Source organism: Manis pentadactyla, chromosome 6, assembly GCF_030020395.1.
Source record: "Manis pentadactyla isolate mManPen7 chromosome 6, mManPen7.hap1, whole genome shotgun sequence".
In the NCBI taxonomy this organism is placed as follows: Eukaryota; Metazoa; Chordata; class Mammalia; order Pholidota; family Manidae; genus Manis; species Manis pentadactyla.
The window spans coordinates 46057708-46076794 of record NC_080024.1 but is presented as its reverse complement, the minus strand read 5'-3'; the positions used below and the strand labels follow the sequence as shown (position 1 = coordinate 46076794).

Genomic DNA, 19087 nt, shown 5'->3' with positions numbered 1-19087 from the left:
TGGAGCTAGAGGGTATTAAACTCACTGAAATAAGCTAGGCGGAGAAAGACCAAGTATCAAATGATTTCACTCATCCGTGGAGTATAAGAACAAAGAAAACAATGAAAGAACAAAACAGCAGTACAATTACGATTAGCATGTGTAGCGTGTAGGGGGGGCACAGGGAGGGCTGTAAAACACAGAGAAGACAAGTAGCAATTCTGCAGCATCTTACTACGCTGATGGACAGTGACTTTAATGGAGTTTGTGGGGGGTACTTGGTGAAGGGGGGAGCCTTGTAAACAATGTTCTTCATGTAATTGTAGATTAATGATACCAAAAAACCCCCCAACAAACAAGAAAACAGGAGCACAATCACAGAACCCAAGAATGGACTAACAGTTACCAAAGGGAAAGGGACTGAGGAGGTTGGGTGGGAAGGGAGGGATAAGGGCGGGGAAAAAGAAAGGGGGCATTACAATTAGCATGTGTAGTGGGGGTGGGGGCATGGGGAGGGCTCTACAACAAAGAGAAGATGAGTAGTGATTTTATAGTATCTTACTATGCTGATGGACAGTGACTGTAATGGGGTTTGTGGGGGGGGACTTGGTGAAGTGGGGAGCCTAGTAAACACAATGTTCTTCATGTAATTGTAGATTAATGATAAAAAAACAAACAACAAAACAAAACAAAACAGGAAAACAGCAGTCAACATACACATACACACACACACACACGAAGATATAGAGTGACAGAATGGATAAAAAAAAAAGAGCCATCTATATGGTGCCTACAAGAGACTTCAAACCCAAAGACATACACAGACTAAAAGTGAAGGGATGGAAAGAGATGTTTCATGAAAATAATAGGGAGAAAAAAGCAGGAGTAGCAGGGCTTATATTAGACAAACAGACTTCAACACAAAGAAAGTAACAAGAGACAAAGGACATTAGAAATGATAAAGGGGTCAGTCCAACAAGAGGATATAACCATTATAAATATCTATGCATCTAATATAAGAGCACCTACATATGTGAAACAAATACTGATAAGAATTAAAGGGGGAAACAGACTGCAACACGTTCATTTTAGGAGGCTTTAACACACCACTCAAACCAATAGACAGATCAACCAGACAGAAAATAAGACACTGAACAGTACATTAGATCAGATAGACTTAACAGATATTTACAGAACATTTCACCCCAAGTAGCAGGATACACATTTTCTTTTTCTGAAGTGTACATGGAATGTTTTCCAGAACAGATCACATGCTAGGCCACAAAAAGAGCCTCAATAAATTATAAAAGACTGAAATTGTATCAAACAGCTTCTCAAGCCACAAAGTATGAAACTTGAAGTAAATTACACAAAGAAAACAAAAGCCTACAAATACATGGAGGCTAAACAACATGATGCTAAACAATCAGTGGATCAGTGACCAAATAAAAACCAAGATCAAGCAATACCTGGAGACAAATGAAAACAACTCAACCACCCAAAACCTGTGGGATGTAGCGAAGGCAGTTTAAGAGGGAGTACATAGCCATACGGGCTTACCTCAAGAAACAAGAACAATCCCAAATAAACAGTCTTAACCCACAGTTAAAGAAAGCAGAAAAAGAAGAACAAATGAAGCCCAAAGTCAGTAGGTGAAGGGACATAATAAAGATGAGAGCAGAAATAAATAGTTGAGAATAAAACGATAAAAAGAATCAATGAAATCAGGAGCTGGGTCTTTGAGAAAATAAAAACAGATAAGTCCCTGGCCAGACTTACACACAAAAAAGAGAGTGTACACATATAAACAAAATCAGAAAAGAAAAAGGAATAATCACAATGGACACTACAGAAATACAGAGAATTAATAAAGAGTACCATGAAAAATTATATGCCAATAAATTGGACAACCTAGGAGATATGGGCAACTTTCTAGAAAAATACAACCTTCCAAGGCTGACCCAGGAAGAAAGAGAAAATCTGAACAGACCAATTACCAGCAGTGAAACTGAATTGGTAATCAAAAGCTACCTAAAAACAAAACCGCTGATCCAGATGGCTTCAGAGCTGAATTTTATCGAACAATTTAGAGAGCTAACACTCATCCTCCTTATAGTTTTCCAACAAGTAGAAGAGGAGGGAATATTTCCAAACTCATTCTGTGAGGCCAGCATCACTCTAATACCAAAATTAGGTAAAGACACCACAAAAAGAGAAAATTACAGATCGATGTCCCTGATGAACACAGATGCAAAAATATTCAGCAAAATATTAGCAAACTGAACTAAAAAATACATCAAAATAGACCATCCATCATGACCAAGTGGGATTTATTCCAGGGATGCAAGGATGGTACAATATTTGAAAATCCATCAACATCATCCACAACATCAACAAAAAGAAGGACAAAAACCACATGATCATCTCCACAGACACTGAAAAAGCATTCAACAAAATTCAACATCCATTCATGATAAAAACTCTCAACAAATGCATATAGAGGGCAAGTACCTCAAATAATATAGGCCAAATATGACAAACCCACAGCCAACATCATACTTAACTGCGAGAAGCTGAAAGCTATTCCTTTAAGATCAGGAACAAGACAAGGATGCCCACTTTCTCCACTTTTATTCAACATAGTTCTGGAGGTCCTAGCCATCGCAATCAGATAACACAAAGAGGTAAAAGGCATCCAAATTGATAAGGTAGAGGTTAAACTGTGACTATTTGCAGATGACATGATATTATACATAGAAAACCCTAAAGACTCCACCAAAAAACTGTTAGAATAATTGAATTCAGCAAAGTTGCAGGATACAATATCAATACACAGAAATCTGTTGCATTCTGATATACTAACAACAAATTAGCAGAACAAGAAATCAGGAAGACATCACGATTTACAATTGCATCAAAAAGAATAAAATATCTAAGAATAAATCCAACCAAGGTGGTGAAAGACCTTTACTCTGAAACTATAAGACACTCATAAGAGAAATAAAATTAGACACAAATTAATGGAAATTTATCCTGTGCTCATGGATAGGAGGAATTAATAGTCAAAATGGCCATCCTGCCCAAAGCAATTTACAGATTCAATGAAATCCCTACCAAAATACCAACAACATTCTTCAACAAACTAGAATGAATAATTGTAAAATTCATATGGAACCACAAAAGAGCCCAAATAGCTAAATTAATCCCAAGAAAAAGCAAAAAGCTGGAGGGATTATGCTCCCTGACTTCAAGCTCTACTACAAAGCCACAGTAATCAAACCAATTTGGTACTGGCCTAAGAACAGACCCACAGATCAATGGACCAGAATAGAGAGCCCAGATATGAACCCATGCATATATGGTCAATATACGATAAAGGAGTCATAAATATACAATGGGGAAATCACAGCCTCTTCAATAACTGGTGCTGGGAAAACTGGACAACTGCATATAGGAGAATGAAATTGGATTACTGTCTAACTCCATACACAAAAGTAAACTCGAAATGGATCAAAGACCTGAATGTAAGTCATGAAACTGTAAAACTTTTACAAGAAAACATAGGCAAAAATCTCCTGAATGTAAACATGAGCAATTTCTTCCTGAACACATCTCCTCAGGCAAGGGAAACAATAAAAAATGAACAAATGGGACTACATCAAATTTTGCTCCTGTACAGCAAAGGACACCATCAGCAGAACAAAAGGTATCCTACCATATGGGAGAATGTATTTGTAAACAATTTATTTGGTAAGGGGTTAACAACCAAAATATATAAAGAACTCACATGCCTGCCTGAACACCAAAAAAACAAATAACCCAATTCAAAAATGGGTGTAGACCTGAGAAGACATTTCTCCAAAGAAGAAATACAGATGGCCAACAGGCACATGAAAAGATGCTCCACGCTGTTTATCATTAGAGAAATGCAAATTAAAACCACAAAGAGGTTTCATCTCACATCAGTTAAAATGGCCACTATCCAAAAGACAAGAAATAACAAATGCTGGTGAGGATGCAGAGAAAGAGGAACCCTCCTACAATATTGGTGGGGATGTAAATTGGTACAACTGTTGTGGAAAGCAGTATGGAGGTTCCTCAAAAAATGAAAAATAGAAATACCATTTGAACCAGTAATTCCACTCCTAGGAATTCACCCAAAAAAACCAAGATTCCTTATACGAAAAGACCTCTGCACACCTATATTGCTGCATAATTTACAATAGCCAAAATATGGAAGCAACCTAAGTGTCCATTGACAGATGAATGGATATAGAAGATGTGGTACATATACACCATAGAATATTATTCAGCCATTAAAAGAAAAGAAGTTTTTCCATTTACAACAACATGGACCTAGAAGGTATTATGCTCAGTGAAATAAGCCAGGTGGAGAGGGACAAATACCAAGTGATTTTGTGGAGTATAACAACAATGCAAAACAGAAGGGACAAAATAGCAGCAGACTCAGACACTGAAAAGGGACTATTGTTCCAAAGGGTAGGGGTTGAGGAGGGTGTGGGGAGAAGGAGAAGGGTTGATTAAGGGGCACAATAATTCACAATCACAATATAGGTTGGTCACAGAGATGGTAGTACAGCATGGAGAATAATGATTCTGTAACATCTTACTACATTGATAGACAGTGACCAGACTGGAGGGGGTGAGGGCTCAATAATTTGGGTGAATGTTGAACCAGTGTGTTATGTATTTGAAACCATCATAAGATTGTATATCAATGATACTTTAATAAAAAAAAAATCCAGTAACATGTAAGAATAATCTAGTAGAAAACAACAGCAAAATACCTTGCCAAACAATTCTCCCTAACGATAAATACCACAGCAACTTAATTCAAGAAAAGGACATACTATTTGAGTTTTTGGTTTTTTCTTTTCCGCCTCACCGTGCTTCTTGTTCACTACTTCTTCCAGTTTTTTCTCATCCCAATTATCCATAGTATCTAAATAAAAAGAGATATGAAAACTAAATACTTTAGATTTGTCTGCTCTTCCCCAAACACATGAAAAGCTGTAAGACACATCAAAGACCCATGTCCTGATAACATTTTTCTTAAAACACCAAAGATAAGAATAAACAGTGTTGTGAGATTATTCACCAAAATTAGGCAAATTAGAAGGTAGTACTGGAAGAAAAGTGAAAGACAAATCCAAATTAAGTCACGGGTTTTTAAACATCTGTACTTATTCAAAGGGCATAATGTGATAAATTCAGATTCTGAAAAACAGTGAACAATTATTCTTTACAAACACAGTTCTACTAAGACTGAAATATTCTTCAAGCTACTAAATATTTTAGTAACAAAATAGACATTTATGTTAGAAAATGATTTTAAAAAATACCTTTTTCAAGTTCTTCATCTCTCGCATCAATGTAAACACTTCGCTTTTCACACTTTCTTTCCAGAGTCAAATCATGAGAGAACTTACACTTATCTCCTTTTGTACACTGTCCTTGCTTGAAGAATGCACACACCACAGACTTGGGATCTGCACCTATGTCAAATGGCATACAGTGCTGTGTCAAATGGCATATAGTGTTGTATTACAATCTGCCAGATCATAAAGTACACCTTCTATCTGAGAGACAATTACTTTTGGTTAACTTGTTATTTTCCATTCACTAATGGTAGAGGAAAATACCAAGTATAGGTGATTAGTAAGACATGTCTTTGAAGTTCTTTCTTGTATTTTATACCAATTTTTGTTTCTTTTATTCTTACCAAAAAATGGGGTTAGGAGATGGGAAACCAAACAAACACATAGGTTATTCCACTGTCATTTGTCTAGTTGGAATGATGAGGCAGAAGATTTAAGAGAAATAAGAAGGTATATTGCCAAGAGTTTGGGACTTAGTTTATACAACCACTGCTTTGCCTTGGCTACTACCAAAGACTGGATATATAAATCTATTAGTAGACTGTTAAATCCTTAATTTTCCCTTAAGTGGGGGGCTTATGACTGGAGTTATAGTTGTATAATAACATAGCTGTGCACATAGAGGATCCATAAAAAGTCACTGATACAATTTTGAGAAAGGGAATTATACTTTTATAGCAGACACAGTTGCTTTATCATCTGAATAAAATATACATCAAAACAAATGAGATTTTAAACATGAATTATATTTGATAAAAATATATCTGAAATTTAAAGTTTACCTTTACTTATTTTTTGAGCAGCAACTACAGGTTTAAACAGCTCATTTAGCTCCTGCAATTCTTTCTTCTTGTCATCTTTCTTCAATTTCTTTTCAGCTTCACTTTGTGCTACCTAAAATATTTCCAGGCATTTCATATGTAAATTTGATTTCATATAATTGTTTTCACTATATAGTAATATATATCACTAACATAAGAAAGACATTTGCATATTTGTATATATATAGTGCTTACCTCTTAATGTCAGTGTTACAATGACCCTTCAGTATTATTATTTAGTACTCAGTATTAAATATAAAATGGTTTGGTTAAACTATTAAGTGAACCTGCTTGCGTCAGTTGACTTTAAAAAAAAAATCTGTAAATGGTACCACGCCAAGTTAAAAGCATATTCAAAAGCTCACAGCAGTAAGCACTTACCAAGCATTCGTTACATGCCCAGCATTTTTAGCGAATGGTTCATACATGGGATTGTCTTTTTGTGACAACCCGCTCCCCAGAAACACATGGGAGCATTTTGAAGATCAGAGATGCAAACATCCTATTTGCACAGTCCCACACAATAATGAATTATGCCATCTAAAATACATATAGTACCCTTGTAGAAAAACACTGGGCTAGGTCAACGTAGGAGATTAAACAAAACAAACATGACGTATGACATAGTTCAAGGCACATGATTTACATACCTATATGATTAGAGGATTCATCCAAACATTTATATGTCAGGTCCTATGTTAGATGACAGGGAATATAAAGATGAAAAGACAAAGATGCTTATTTAAAGAAGCTCAGAATCTACTGGGAAGACAGACATGTCAACAACTGCAATATATCACATGGTGCTCTGGGAACAAGAAATGCCTATAATGCCTATGAAAATCAGATTGAACTAATAATTTATGGCTGAATTCTTCTGATAGGCAAGAAAAGGAATGCAGGAAGAGCCAGCCAGCCAATGCAAAGACACAGGGATCAGAAAGAACAAGGTATGAGAAACTTCAATGAGAAGTTTGAACTCTATCAGTAGGTGACAGGATAAAATTCAAGGGTTTAAAGTAAATTAGTGACACAATCAGCTTATATTTTATAAAGATTAAGATGGCAACTTTGTGAGGGGCAGGTACAAAGGAGCCCAAGAATGAAGGCAAGGACAATTAGGAGGCTAATACAATTGCTGTAGTCAAGAAAGCACAGCGCTTAACGTAAACGTTACTAATGAGGATAGAGAAAAGGGAAGGGGCAAACTCTGAAGGAGACAGAACTGACGGGACAAAGTGACTGACTGGACATGAAGTGTAGGGAGGGGAGGAGTCCAGGATTACTGTATGCATGGTTAGTTCTGTTAAACAGGACAGGGAATACAGGAGGAACAGGATTCAGGATGGGAGGTGGGGATGAGCTCGGCTTCAGACATACTGTGTATGAGATGCTTACAGAGCACCTGGGTGGACTACTTAAAAGTCAACTGGATATTGATTCTTGGAGAAAGGAGCTACTTTGAAATAAATATTTTAGAAACAGCAGTTTACAGGTAACTGGTTAAAACTTTGGGTGTGTATGAGATTACTCAAGGATAGCATAAGAAAGTAACAAGAGTAGAGGACAGTTCCCTAAAGAATACGAATATTAAATGAGCCCACAGAATCCAAAAAGGTAAAAAAAAAAAAGTCAAATAGGTAGGAATTCAGGACAAGAAGTATTCAAGGAAAAGAAAATTTTAGGAAGGGAATGGCTAAATGTTACAAGCAAGTTAAAGACATTCCAAATCCTGACTTTGACCATGTGGTGGATGTTTTTAAATAGAAAAATGGGGGGAAATATTTTTAAAGAAAAAACCTAAGCAATTTTATTTTTAATATAAGCATCCTTTACTCATTTGGCCTATCTCAAACAATTGTGGGGCAAGAGTAAAATGGAGGCCCTCAAACCATTTTTGTAGTATTTCTAAGTAAGGAGTCAAACTAATGTTAAATGAAAATGTTTGTACCCCTAAAATACCTTATGACCTGGAAGGACAGGTTCAAATTTAAAACGCTCAGGTTCCATGGAGTTCCTCACTAGAGAATGGCAGTAAAGCAAGATGCACCCCTGGCGTTTCCTCTTCCTACCCTGAGTTTCATCCCACCACGTGTGTGTAGGATGGCAGAAGGTGCAGGAGGGAGTGGTAGGCATCCAGGTTCTGGCAACACTCCATTCTCCCTTAGACTACTCCAGGCATGTAGGCAGCGCAGTATACTCTAAGGTGAACATGGGGTACTATGACCTGTGCAGGTCCTGAGCTGCTGTGGGGAGGGGTGGTGCACACTCTGGACAGGCACATCCCCTTGGCCTCACTGACTCCTTGCCTGTGGGAAGAGCTACGGGGAGGGGAAACAGAGTAGGGTTGTTCACGGGGCCTATGGTAGAGCAACTCTTGCTCGGCTTTAACAGCAGGACTGCTACTCATTTCCAATGGGAAATACAGTGGTTTAGGTACCTCATACCTCCTGTTTGCAGATAAAAGCCCAGACACCCAAGAAATTATCAAAAACAAAATACTGAGTGGACCATGTTATACTTATTCTCATTCTTACACCAATCCCAAGGGGGGATGGATGGTATGCATACATACACACATACACATATATATATAATATTGAATCAGATTTGGTATTAAAATATAAAATCTAATCACCACCACAAGTTTTATGGCCTTCTCAGGTCTATGACATACAAAATTATCAGTCAATATACTTCCCACTAGAAGAAAAAAGAGGATGGAGGCACAGGATTGGAAAAGGGGATAAAGGAAGAAAATGAATTCTTCTTACACACCTGTATTACACCAGAGGATTTACATTGTCCTCTCATTTAACTGCCATAGGAACAAACCCTACAAGAGTAATTGCCCTACCACTATACAGATAAACATAACTTAACATTATGTAAAAAGTAAGATAGGGGAATTCATACCCAAGCTGATCTAATTCCTAGGCCTGAGCATCCATTTTCAGTAAACGAGGGTACTAAGTTAGCAGCTTGGAGGATCAATAGTTTTTGGCTCTACAATTAAGCTGTGTGTATGAGAAAGAAAAGTGGGAGGCAGCTAATTTGTAGAGTGAGAGAAATTTGTTTCCGACAGGGGCTAAATATCTCACAAATATATATTCTGAGATGAAAAAAAGTGTTTCAGAAGTTAAGGAAAAGGAGATAGCATGGTGAAACAGTACCTTTTAAAATAAAGATCCATGTCTGTAAAATCTTATACTCAAGAAAGTGAAAGATCTAAAGTACTTTAGAAAAAGATCTAAAGAACTTGAAGGCTAACTTTTTTTTGAATGAGTTGCTAATGGATAATTTCAAAATTCACATGGAAGAATAAATGCCTAACAACAGCCAAGAAACATAGAAAATGAGTTACATTTGTGGGAAAGGACTGTCATGATAGTGAACAGAATATGTTAGTGGGATGCTAAAATCAAAATCAATGTGATACTGGATTAGGGACAATCAATAGAATAGAATAGAAAAACCAGAAATAGATCCTAACATATGTGAGACTTTAATATATGTCAATAGTGTTATTTCAATTCAGTGGGATAAATGATACTGGTATAAATGGCAATTCATTTGAAAGAAAATACACTTACTGACATATAAAATTATATGATGAATTATAGACTGTGAAAATAAAATAATTAGAAAACAATATAGGAAAAACACTCATAACCTAGTGACAGAGATCTTTTAACCATGAAAAAGAAAAGTTAGATATACCTGACAATACAAAAACTAAAAATTGTACAGCAAGATTAACAGAAATAAAACAAATTAACTGTAATGCAGACAAAATGTGTCTTTCATAAATAGACAAGAAAAATCAAACAAAAAAAGCAAAGAACTTGAATAGGCAATTCAGAGAGGTACAAACCCAAATAGACAACAAGCATATGAAAAGACATTCCAATTCACTAGTGGTGAGGGCAACAAAGTACTTATCAGATTAGAAAACACTAAGAAGAACTTTAGTACCTATAACGTCTGCACTGAAAATGAAAACGTGAAGTATTACAATCTCTATAGAAAGTGATGTAATTTTAATTTACTAAAATTAAAAATCCATTTCCCTTTATCCAGAAATGTCACCAAATAATTTATGCCATAGAAATAAGAGCACAAGCATATGTTAGAATACATGTACAAGGATACTTCTTGCAGAATTATTCTTAGTGTCAGAAAGGTGGAAACAAAGTGATCACTTAGAGATGATGAAATGGATGAATATAGTACATCCACACTGTAGAACTGTATGCAGCCATTAGAATAAATTAGAGCTGTATCAGAATGGCTGAAAGGAATATCAGAGATATTGATGACTAACAAAGGCAAGATGCAGAAAAGTTCATAGAGGATTTCACTTTGAAATACAATTCCAATACCACATATATTTATCTGTAAAGACTGTTAACTACATCCATATGAAGAAAATGCAGAAACTTAAGTTATTTACCTGACGTGGATTTTGTTGACCAAATTTAACTTGATGGGTGACAGCCTTGATAAATTTCTGTTGCTTTGCTCCTTTCTTATTCTTTAAACCAAAAGTTTTGTCCTAAATGAGAAAAAGTATAGGAGTATCTAAGTAATTTTGTATTATTTCTTAACTATTTTTTCAGTCACATTGGGAAATCATTCCTTTCTTTACTTATTGGTTAGAAAACTATTATTATTATTTTTGTTATACAGACACGCAAAGCACTAAAACATCAAATCAAGGCAACATACAACCTCTATTCTTTACAATTCAATACATACTTACAACTATCATTAAATCTATGATGCTTTTCCCAGAGTGTGTTTTGGAATATCAGTTCTACAGTTATACTAGGAATACAGGACCTATAGTTAAGCAAGTTTAGAAAAATTCTTGGTTACCAGGGCTTTTAATTCTTAAGCACAAGTTATCTTAAAGGCTTTGTAAGAAGGGATACAGTATGCAGTAATCCCACATCTTATTTTACCTCAGAATGTACTTTCTCAAAGTATCCTGTTAAATGTACTTGTACTATATATATGTAATGTATGTATATTATGTTATATAAAATACCCTATATGATTTACTATAAAACACAGTTTGGGGAATACTGCATAGGAAGATACATTAAGTTCTGGACTGGTTTTTGGGTAATAGTTACCGTCTCAAAACAATAAAATTTAAAGAACTTCAAACTACTGAGAGGAACACATTCCTAGCTGTTGCTAAAATAAAAATGTTGTAATTGAAGTGTACCTACCTAAAAAGCAACACGTTATTTACATTTGGAATATTATTAACATAGTAATTTGGGAAAGCTATTAATAGAATAGCAGCTACCCCTTAAGGAATGCTCATTATGTGCAAGGCACTAATTGTGATCTTTGGCATAAGTATGCAGCACAAAAACATTTAGAAGCCACTGCACAAGTACATATGTATGCACAAGTGTGTGTGTGAGCAGCTGTAAGCCAAAGAATGCCAAGGATTGCTGGATGCCACCAGAAGCCAGAAAGAGGCGAGGACAGATTCTTCCCTAGAGCTTTCAGAGGGAGCATGGCCTTGCCTATACTTTGATTGCAGATTTCTAGCCTCCACATCTGTGAGATAATAAATTTCTGTTGTTTTAAGTCACCCAGTTTGTGGTAATTTGCTATGGCAGCCCTATGAAACTAACAGAGGAGGTGGCTTGACTAGTGGGCTTTACCTTATGGATGACAAGGCCGTCAGGAAACCACCAAATACTGGTATCTTAAGTCTTTGTTTGGAGAAGGATCCTCTAGCTGGGAGAACAACAAGCCTGGCCAAAGGTCTAGAGAAGAGAGTAGGTGGGAGTGGGTGTCTCAGTTTACTGCACAGACTCCTTAGTGGCCATTTTCAGGCTCACAGTTTAACCACCCCTTCTATTGCCTTTGTGCCTAAGATCCAGAAGCAGAGATGCTTGATTTTTTTTTACCCTCTCCTGTTTCTTGCAGAGGATATCATCTAGAGTAGGTAAGAACTATCAGCTGCTTCTATACTTTCAATCCTCAATTCTCAGCCTCTTACCTTGTGCACTGCTGAGTGCTTCCCACTAGTGACCTTTTCCAGACTTTGCAGAGCAAATCCACTTGCTTCTCAATGGCACAATCCTAGGTTGGGGACTCAGGCCTGACTTCTCTGTTCTACTAAGCCAGTTATCAACTCATCCATCTGCTATCAGTCTTCGTATGTTGAGGCTCAACATGATAACAACTCTTCATTTCAAGGTGGAGTCTGTATCTCTCATTCTCTTGGTTATGGGTGGATGAGTTTCAGAAAGGATGAAGAGGCAAGAAGGTCTCTATGTTTGAAAGTAACTTGAGATCCTCAGAGAGGAACTTAGTTTAAACTAAAGTGACTGTTTTAAAGCCTTTATTTTGGTGTTGTTTCTAAGGAAAGGGAAAGGGCAATGGGATGAAAGTAATGTAGATACAGAATACCTATATAGCTATGTGGACAAGTTGAAAATGGAAAACCATATTGATAGGACTAGTATTTGAAAACATCCAACACAACATAATTTTACATCTCAAAACTAATAAAACATATCTTTCAATGTCCTTAAGATCATGAAGTTCAAGAAGGTTATTTACCATTATGAAGTATGTTTTTACTCATCACATCTACGTCTGTCTATATTCCAAAACTTCACTTTACTTAAATGCCAACCTATTTTAATATCCTATCGTTTTACAAAAGTCTACAATAATTTTCTATACCCTAAGCATAAAAAAAAAAAGGTAGTAGGAGGCACATATAAGCTGAAATCCTCTGTTTTGAGTTTTTTATGGCTGGCTTCCCTTGCTGTTCCAGAGAATAAAGTTTAACGCTCAATCCAGTCAGAAGAAAAGACGTTCAAGGGTAATGTGACATATGGAGAGAGAGAGCACATGCAGCAAGCAGATGTGAAATGCCATACTTTTCCTTTTATAAAAAGTGAGCTCTTATGGGGGGATGGGAAACTGTAGATAAAAATATTATCAGGATCAAAGTGCAAAGCATCTATATATGCCAAGTGAGAGCATAACTGGGATTCAACCTCTGCCCCATTTATACCTATAGAGACGAAGCAAACTATAAATAAACAAGGCCAAATAGCAAGGTAGATACTGATAAATAAAAACTTTGGGGAAAAAAAAAGTGTTCTAAGGGGACCTGACCAGCTAGAACAGAAAGTACTCATGACATAACAGCTTCCAGTAGAGGGTATATTAAGCTCCAGACCCAAGAACTAAAACAGTTTTCAGGTTAAGTTACACTGCTTTAGGATGTCATTAACCAGCCTAAAAGTGATGATGAAGGAGTTGCGTTTTGCAAGTCTCTAATTAGGTTAGAGGTCAGAAACGATTATTTTTTTCCACAGAGAGAGTGGATACATTTATCTAGCATTCACTAAATATAAACTCCTGAATAAGTATTTTATTGAATCCTCTTAACAATCTTGTATTATCTCACTCTGTAAATCGATAATGAAACTCAGAAACTTTCAACAATTCTTTTGAAGTAACAATGCCAATAACGGGCAGGCTTTAGTGTAATGATTTCAAAGTTTAGGCTCTGGAGTCAGACTGCCCAAGTTTTAAGCCCAAACAGAACTAGGCAAATTACCTTATTTGCCATAGTTTTCTTATTTGTAAAGTATGTCTCTCTCTAACCTCTCAGGTTTGTTGTGAAAGTTAAAAAATGACTACAAACAGGTAGCACATTACAGTGGTTAACAGCAAGGACTGTGGAGCCAGACTTCCTGGGTTTGAACACTGATTCTGCCATTTGCCAGTTTAGTAACCTTGGTTAAGTTATTTAACCTCTGTGCCTGTTTCATCAATTCAGCAAAAAAAGGTAGTAGTACTTACCTCACTGAGAGAATTAAAGAAGTTGTGTAAATTTATCACTTGTAAATAGCTTGTTTCTCTTTCCTTCCTCCAAAACACAGAATTGTGTCTGGCTCAGGAACTAAGTGTTAGTTACTAATGGATACAGGTATTTGAACCAAGGTATATTTGACTCCAAGTGAAGTCCCTGTTCTTCCATGATGAAGAACTACTTCCCACAGAAATTCAGTTAGGGCTGATTTGTACACAAAAAACTTGGAATACCACACTGTGATCTGGGATACCAACAGCACCTCTTGAAAACAGATGGTTTGCAATTTGGAATACTTCAAAAGGGCTCCCTCCCTTTTTCTTAGGTTTAGGACAGACCTTACCTAAAAATTAGGTTAAGTTAAGCTAAAAATTAATCTGGATTTGGGGTGGGAGGGATATGAGATGGAAGGCTGGAGGTTACAATCACCTCAAATCATGGTTAATATAAAACTAGGAAATGGTCCTCATTGGATCTGTAAGGTCCCAAAGTTAGGTTCTAAGGAAGGAACAGTGTGTGTGTTTTTCAGATTGGGAAATTGAATACAAAGGCGTTTAGAAACAGACAGTAATTCTAAGGTAACGAAGGCTCCCTGAGGTTCCAAGAGCCTTAACATGCACTGAATTCCAGATTTCACTTAAAATTGATGCTCCTCCCCTCTCTTTCCCCCTCCCCTACAAGTAACCTTGCTTCTTTTACAGGCCAGCCTCCAATCCTTAAAAAAGTCATCTAAAAAAAGAGAGGGGGATGGAGGACAGGTCAGTACTGAGTAGTGTTCAAAGATAACGTGTCTACATTTGGGACACTAGAGCAGGCAGAGGCTAGCACTGTTTTACTTCATTAGTGTTCTCCCAAATGCACTCGTTAAGGTAGTTGTCTATCCATGCAGTGGACAGTCTGCAGCTGGTTGATCCACAGTTGGTAATCAACAGTTGACCTTGGTTGAAGTTTTTCACTGTCAACCATTTCTCTTTCTCCATCCTTTACACACCTGGATCCCACCTCTACAGGTCTCTGCTACTACTTCCTTGCTGCTACAAGTCCTTAGAGGCACTTTATTTGCTTGCCCTACACCCAAAGATTATATCCCTCTTTCCATAATCAAACTTTCTATTTCTCAAAACTGATTTCAGTTTATTAAATTTTAGCTATAAGAAAGTAAATGGGACAAAGCCATTTGGGACAACTGTGTGAATGTCTAATAGAACTATAACCCTGTTTGATATGCTCACATCAGAAAGAAAATTCTTAATGTGAATGAAATCAAGAAATTTGGGAGAGTTTAAAGATGGAAGGAAGAAATGCACATAATATAAAGAAATCATTTCAAGTTAAAGAGAAGTGAGTAGTACTCTCTAGATAGTTGAGGTCAGATGTGATTATTTCCCCTAACTAGATGTTATTTGTAATATTAGTAAATGACAACCGTCATTTATACACTATATACCATATGTCATATACTTTACATGTAATATCTCACTTAACCCACAGCTCTGTATAACATGCAAATTAGCTCCACTTTGCCAATAAGAAACTATGGCTCAGACAGGTAATGAATGCAACTTGTCTAAAACTACAAAGCTTGAAATTTTAATTTGAAATATGGGACTCAAACCCAGGTCTATCTAACCCCAAAGCTGATGCTTCTTTCATTAAATTGTTACTTGTCATGCCTCTTTTTACTTTATTTCTTTAGAGTTCTCAAAAGCTACACACTGCTGTTGTTTTTCTTTCTTATATTTATTTATTTTTATTATGGTGTCATTAATATACAATCACACGGGCAACACTGTGTTACTAGATACCCCCCGTTTATCAAGTCCCCACGACATACCCCAGTACAGTCACTGTTCATCAGCATAGTAAGGTGCTACAGAGTTACTACTTGTCTTCTCTGTGCTATACTGCCTTCCCTGTGCACCCCCCCTACATTATGTGTGCCAATCATAATGCCCCTTAATCCCTTTATCCCTCCCTTCCCCCACTCTCTCCAGTCCCTTTCCCTTTGGTAACTGTTAGTCCATTCTTGGGTTCTGTGAGACTGCAGCGCTGCTGTTTGCTGTTGTTTTTCTATAGTAAGCACCTATGGTGGTGGCTGTAGAAGCAATCGAGGTACAGAAGAGGGTTAAGTAGGTAAGGCAACCCTCTATTTTAAAATCTATTAGAATGCACTGCTTAAAAGCACATGTTCTACTTAAGTCAGTTCATATTCCCATAAGACCCTCCAAAATTTACCAGACTCTGAAAAAGTATTAGTCTTTACATGTATTTTTCCATAAAAATTGTGACAGTCATCAATAACCAGACTGAATCAGGTTTCGGCTATGTAATTTTACTTAAACTTTTAAATGCTTTGGTAATAAAAACCCCTTCTAGTAATAATTGAAATTGTACACATCTCTACAAGAATTGATGAAGTGCTATTCTGGATGAAACTCGATTGAGGAGCTGGGAGCTAAGCCTGCAGTACCTCTCCTTAAGCCCTTGCAATAGACACTGAGATATGCAAGGGAAGTTTTTTAAAAAGTTACCTGTTGTATTTAATAAAATGGAATATATTGTTTCCTAACCAGGCTGGATAACAAGATATTCTCTATAAATTTAGTTTCACAACAAATGATGCAAACTAACACAATTCACAATATTGTTGTATCGGTCCATTGGTAGCAATCATCTATGCAGCACACTTTAGTCTACTAAAGCTTATTACTATTAAAAAAAGTGCTTATCATGTATGTTAAATGTGGGGGGTGGTGGTGAGAGGAGGCTTAACTTCACCACTCTGCGAGAATATTTTTGTTAGTTAAAAAATTCAGCTGTCTTATTTTGCTTTTTTCTTTGGTGAAGCCTTCAGTAATGAAACTCACATTGCTTTCCCTTTACCCTAAAAATAACCTTGTTACAAGATGAAAGGAGCAATAATATACCCATCATTTTTAGTGGATGGGATACTATAAATAATTTCCAAATACAAGTCCTTAAAACAAAAATACCAGTCTTACCAATTAAAAATAAAACAAATAGCTGTATATAATTAAAGCTCAAGAATGCATAAAGTGTACTTTGTCATGTAACATTTAATTTCAAGTCTATATCGAATATTTACTTTGCATCATGGTCTACCGCCACATTAATTCAATCTCAGTAAAGGAAACCAACAAACAGAATATGCCTAAAGTATTGCTGGGTTACATAGCACTGAGTACCATTAGATCACTGTTCCCAGAGATCTACCAAAATGCCAAGAGTCCAAACCGTTCAAAAAGGTGACAGCAGATACAGGTGTGAAGGTACAAACATTCTGTTTTTAAATTTCTAGCTATGCTACTTACTCCATGACAGTTCTAAAGAGTACAAACTGGCAGTAAGAATAGTTTCTGCTTCAGAGTTGGAACTTGACCAAGGTCACTAGAATTCTTCATAAATACGCTAGTTAAATCAGCACACTTTGAAAAATATGTAAAAATTGACAAAGACAAGTTCTGATTAGGTTTCTACAAGGAAGCCCTGAGGGCTTCCAATGCTATTTTTCAAGGCTATAATTACCGAATATTAAAAACAATGTTTTAAATATTTTATTTCAAAGCATCCAACATGCATTTTGGTCGAGTTCTAATAAAAGTTATTAGTCCATTATTCAGATATATCTTATGCTGGAAAATGACCATGGCTTTTTCCAATACATTCAAAGTACACGAGAACTATTTAATTATGAGAAAGACTAATAGCAGGAATCAAGGTAAGAAGTATCTCGTTGGGGGCCATATATGTTTATGTAATCGCAAATATGGTTCACTCGGAGGAAACTCGGATACAGTCGTTGAAAGACAAATATAAAACATTTAAGAAGGTCAATAGTGTTGTTCGGCCACTAAAAGACTATAGGCTCAATGCATTAAATGAATATAAACATAAATATACGTATGTATGTATGTCCACACACACGTAACAAATTCGAGTACTGCACTTAAAGCAGCTAGTAATACTGAATTGTAATCTTTTTTAAAGCATTAATCAACTTTTTTCAGAATATATGTATCGAGCGCTATATACATGAGACAGTGGGCTGCGATCTGAAAGAAACCTTCACTCTTTATGGAACTTGAAACAGTTTAGAGGATTGAAAGACCATGAGACGAGAATTTACTGGGTCAAAAAAAGTAAGTAGTCCTAGGTGATGAGTAAAGAAAAAAGGAACACAAAGACTCGTCATGATTCGGCCTTCCAGAGAGAGCCTTGCCCGAGCCCTATCAGTGTACTTTTTAAAACCAGGAGCCTAGAAGAGGCTTCAACCTTGAGTACTGGTGAAGGACAGACCCCTGCGGCCGGCACTGGAGGTGTGGGGGGGTCGATTCACTCCCCGGTAGGAGAAGGCGGGAGTGTGGGCGGGGAAGCAAAGGCTGGGCGCGGGGGAGCCAGCAGCGTCCCTATAGCGATGAGAGGCAGCGCACTTCATCAGGGGGCTGGAAAAGGGCAGTGGGCCACACAGCCGACGGGAGGTGCACGTGGCCCTAGAAGGCGGAGCAGGAGCCAGGCAGAGGGGGACCAGGAGGCTGTTTCCCTGAGGGCTCGCCGCGCGCGTGGGGGAGGGGGTGGGTACTCACTTCGATAATCTTCTCCTTCTTTTTCTGCTCGGCCTTTTTGCTGCCCCCGGCCTGAGCCTGTTTCTTGGGGGGCATTGCGTAGACAGGTGGCACCGGCCAGACTTAAGCGCAGCTGGACACCCTTAGGGTATCTGGTCCCACGGCAGGAAGAGAAGACGCGGACCACCGTCGCCGCCTCACCGCAGGAAAGCGAGTCGCTCACCAGCCGCTGCAACGCGGCCTTTGCGACAGGTCGGTGCCGTAGAGCATTGTGGGCAGCGAGGAGAGGCGCCCGGAAGCGGTGCTGCGCCTGCGCTTTTGGGCCGGCCAGGAGGGGGCAGGCACTGGACGTGGGAAAATGATTTTGCGTCACACGTGATGTCGCTCAGCCACTTGGCCCTGTCTAAGTTGCTGGAGGTCTTATGATGGATCGGGGCGAGTGGC

At 37.5% G+C, this 19087-nt stretch overlaps 1 protein-coding gene across 1 annotated transcript in view; it reads right to left on the bottom strand.

The window, feature by feature from the left end:
- The window catches only part of ZC3H15 (zinc finger CCCH-type containing 15), a 28596-nt gene extending 9717 nt beyond the window's left edge, over positions 1-18879 (bottom strand). The window contains exons 1-5 of the mRNA XM_036924889.2: positions 18665-18879; positions 10653-10754; positions 6161-6272; positions 5343-5495; positions 4851-4942 (exon numbers count right to left, since the gene is read on the bottom strand). Of these exons, the coding sequence (XP_036780784.2) occupies positions 4851-4942; positions 5343-5495; positions 6161-6272; positions 10653-10754; positions 18665-18739 (534 nt within the window). The 5' untranslated portion in view covers positions 18740-18879. The remainder of the gene's footprint in view (positions 1-4850; positions 4943-5342; positions 5496-6160; positions 6273-10652; positions 10755-18664) is intronic.
- Positions 18880-19087: the final 208 nt, after the last annotated feature.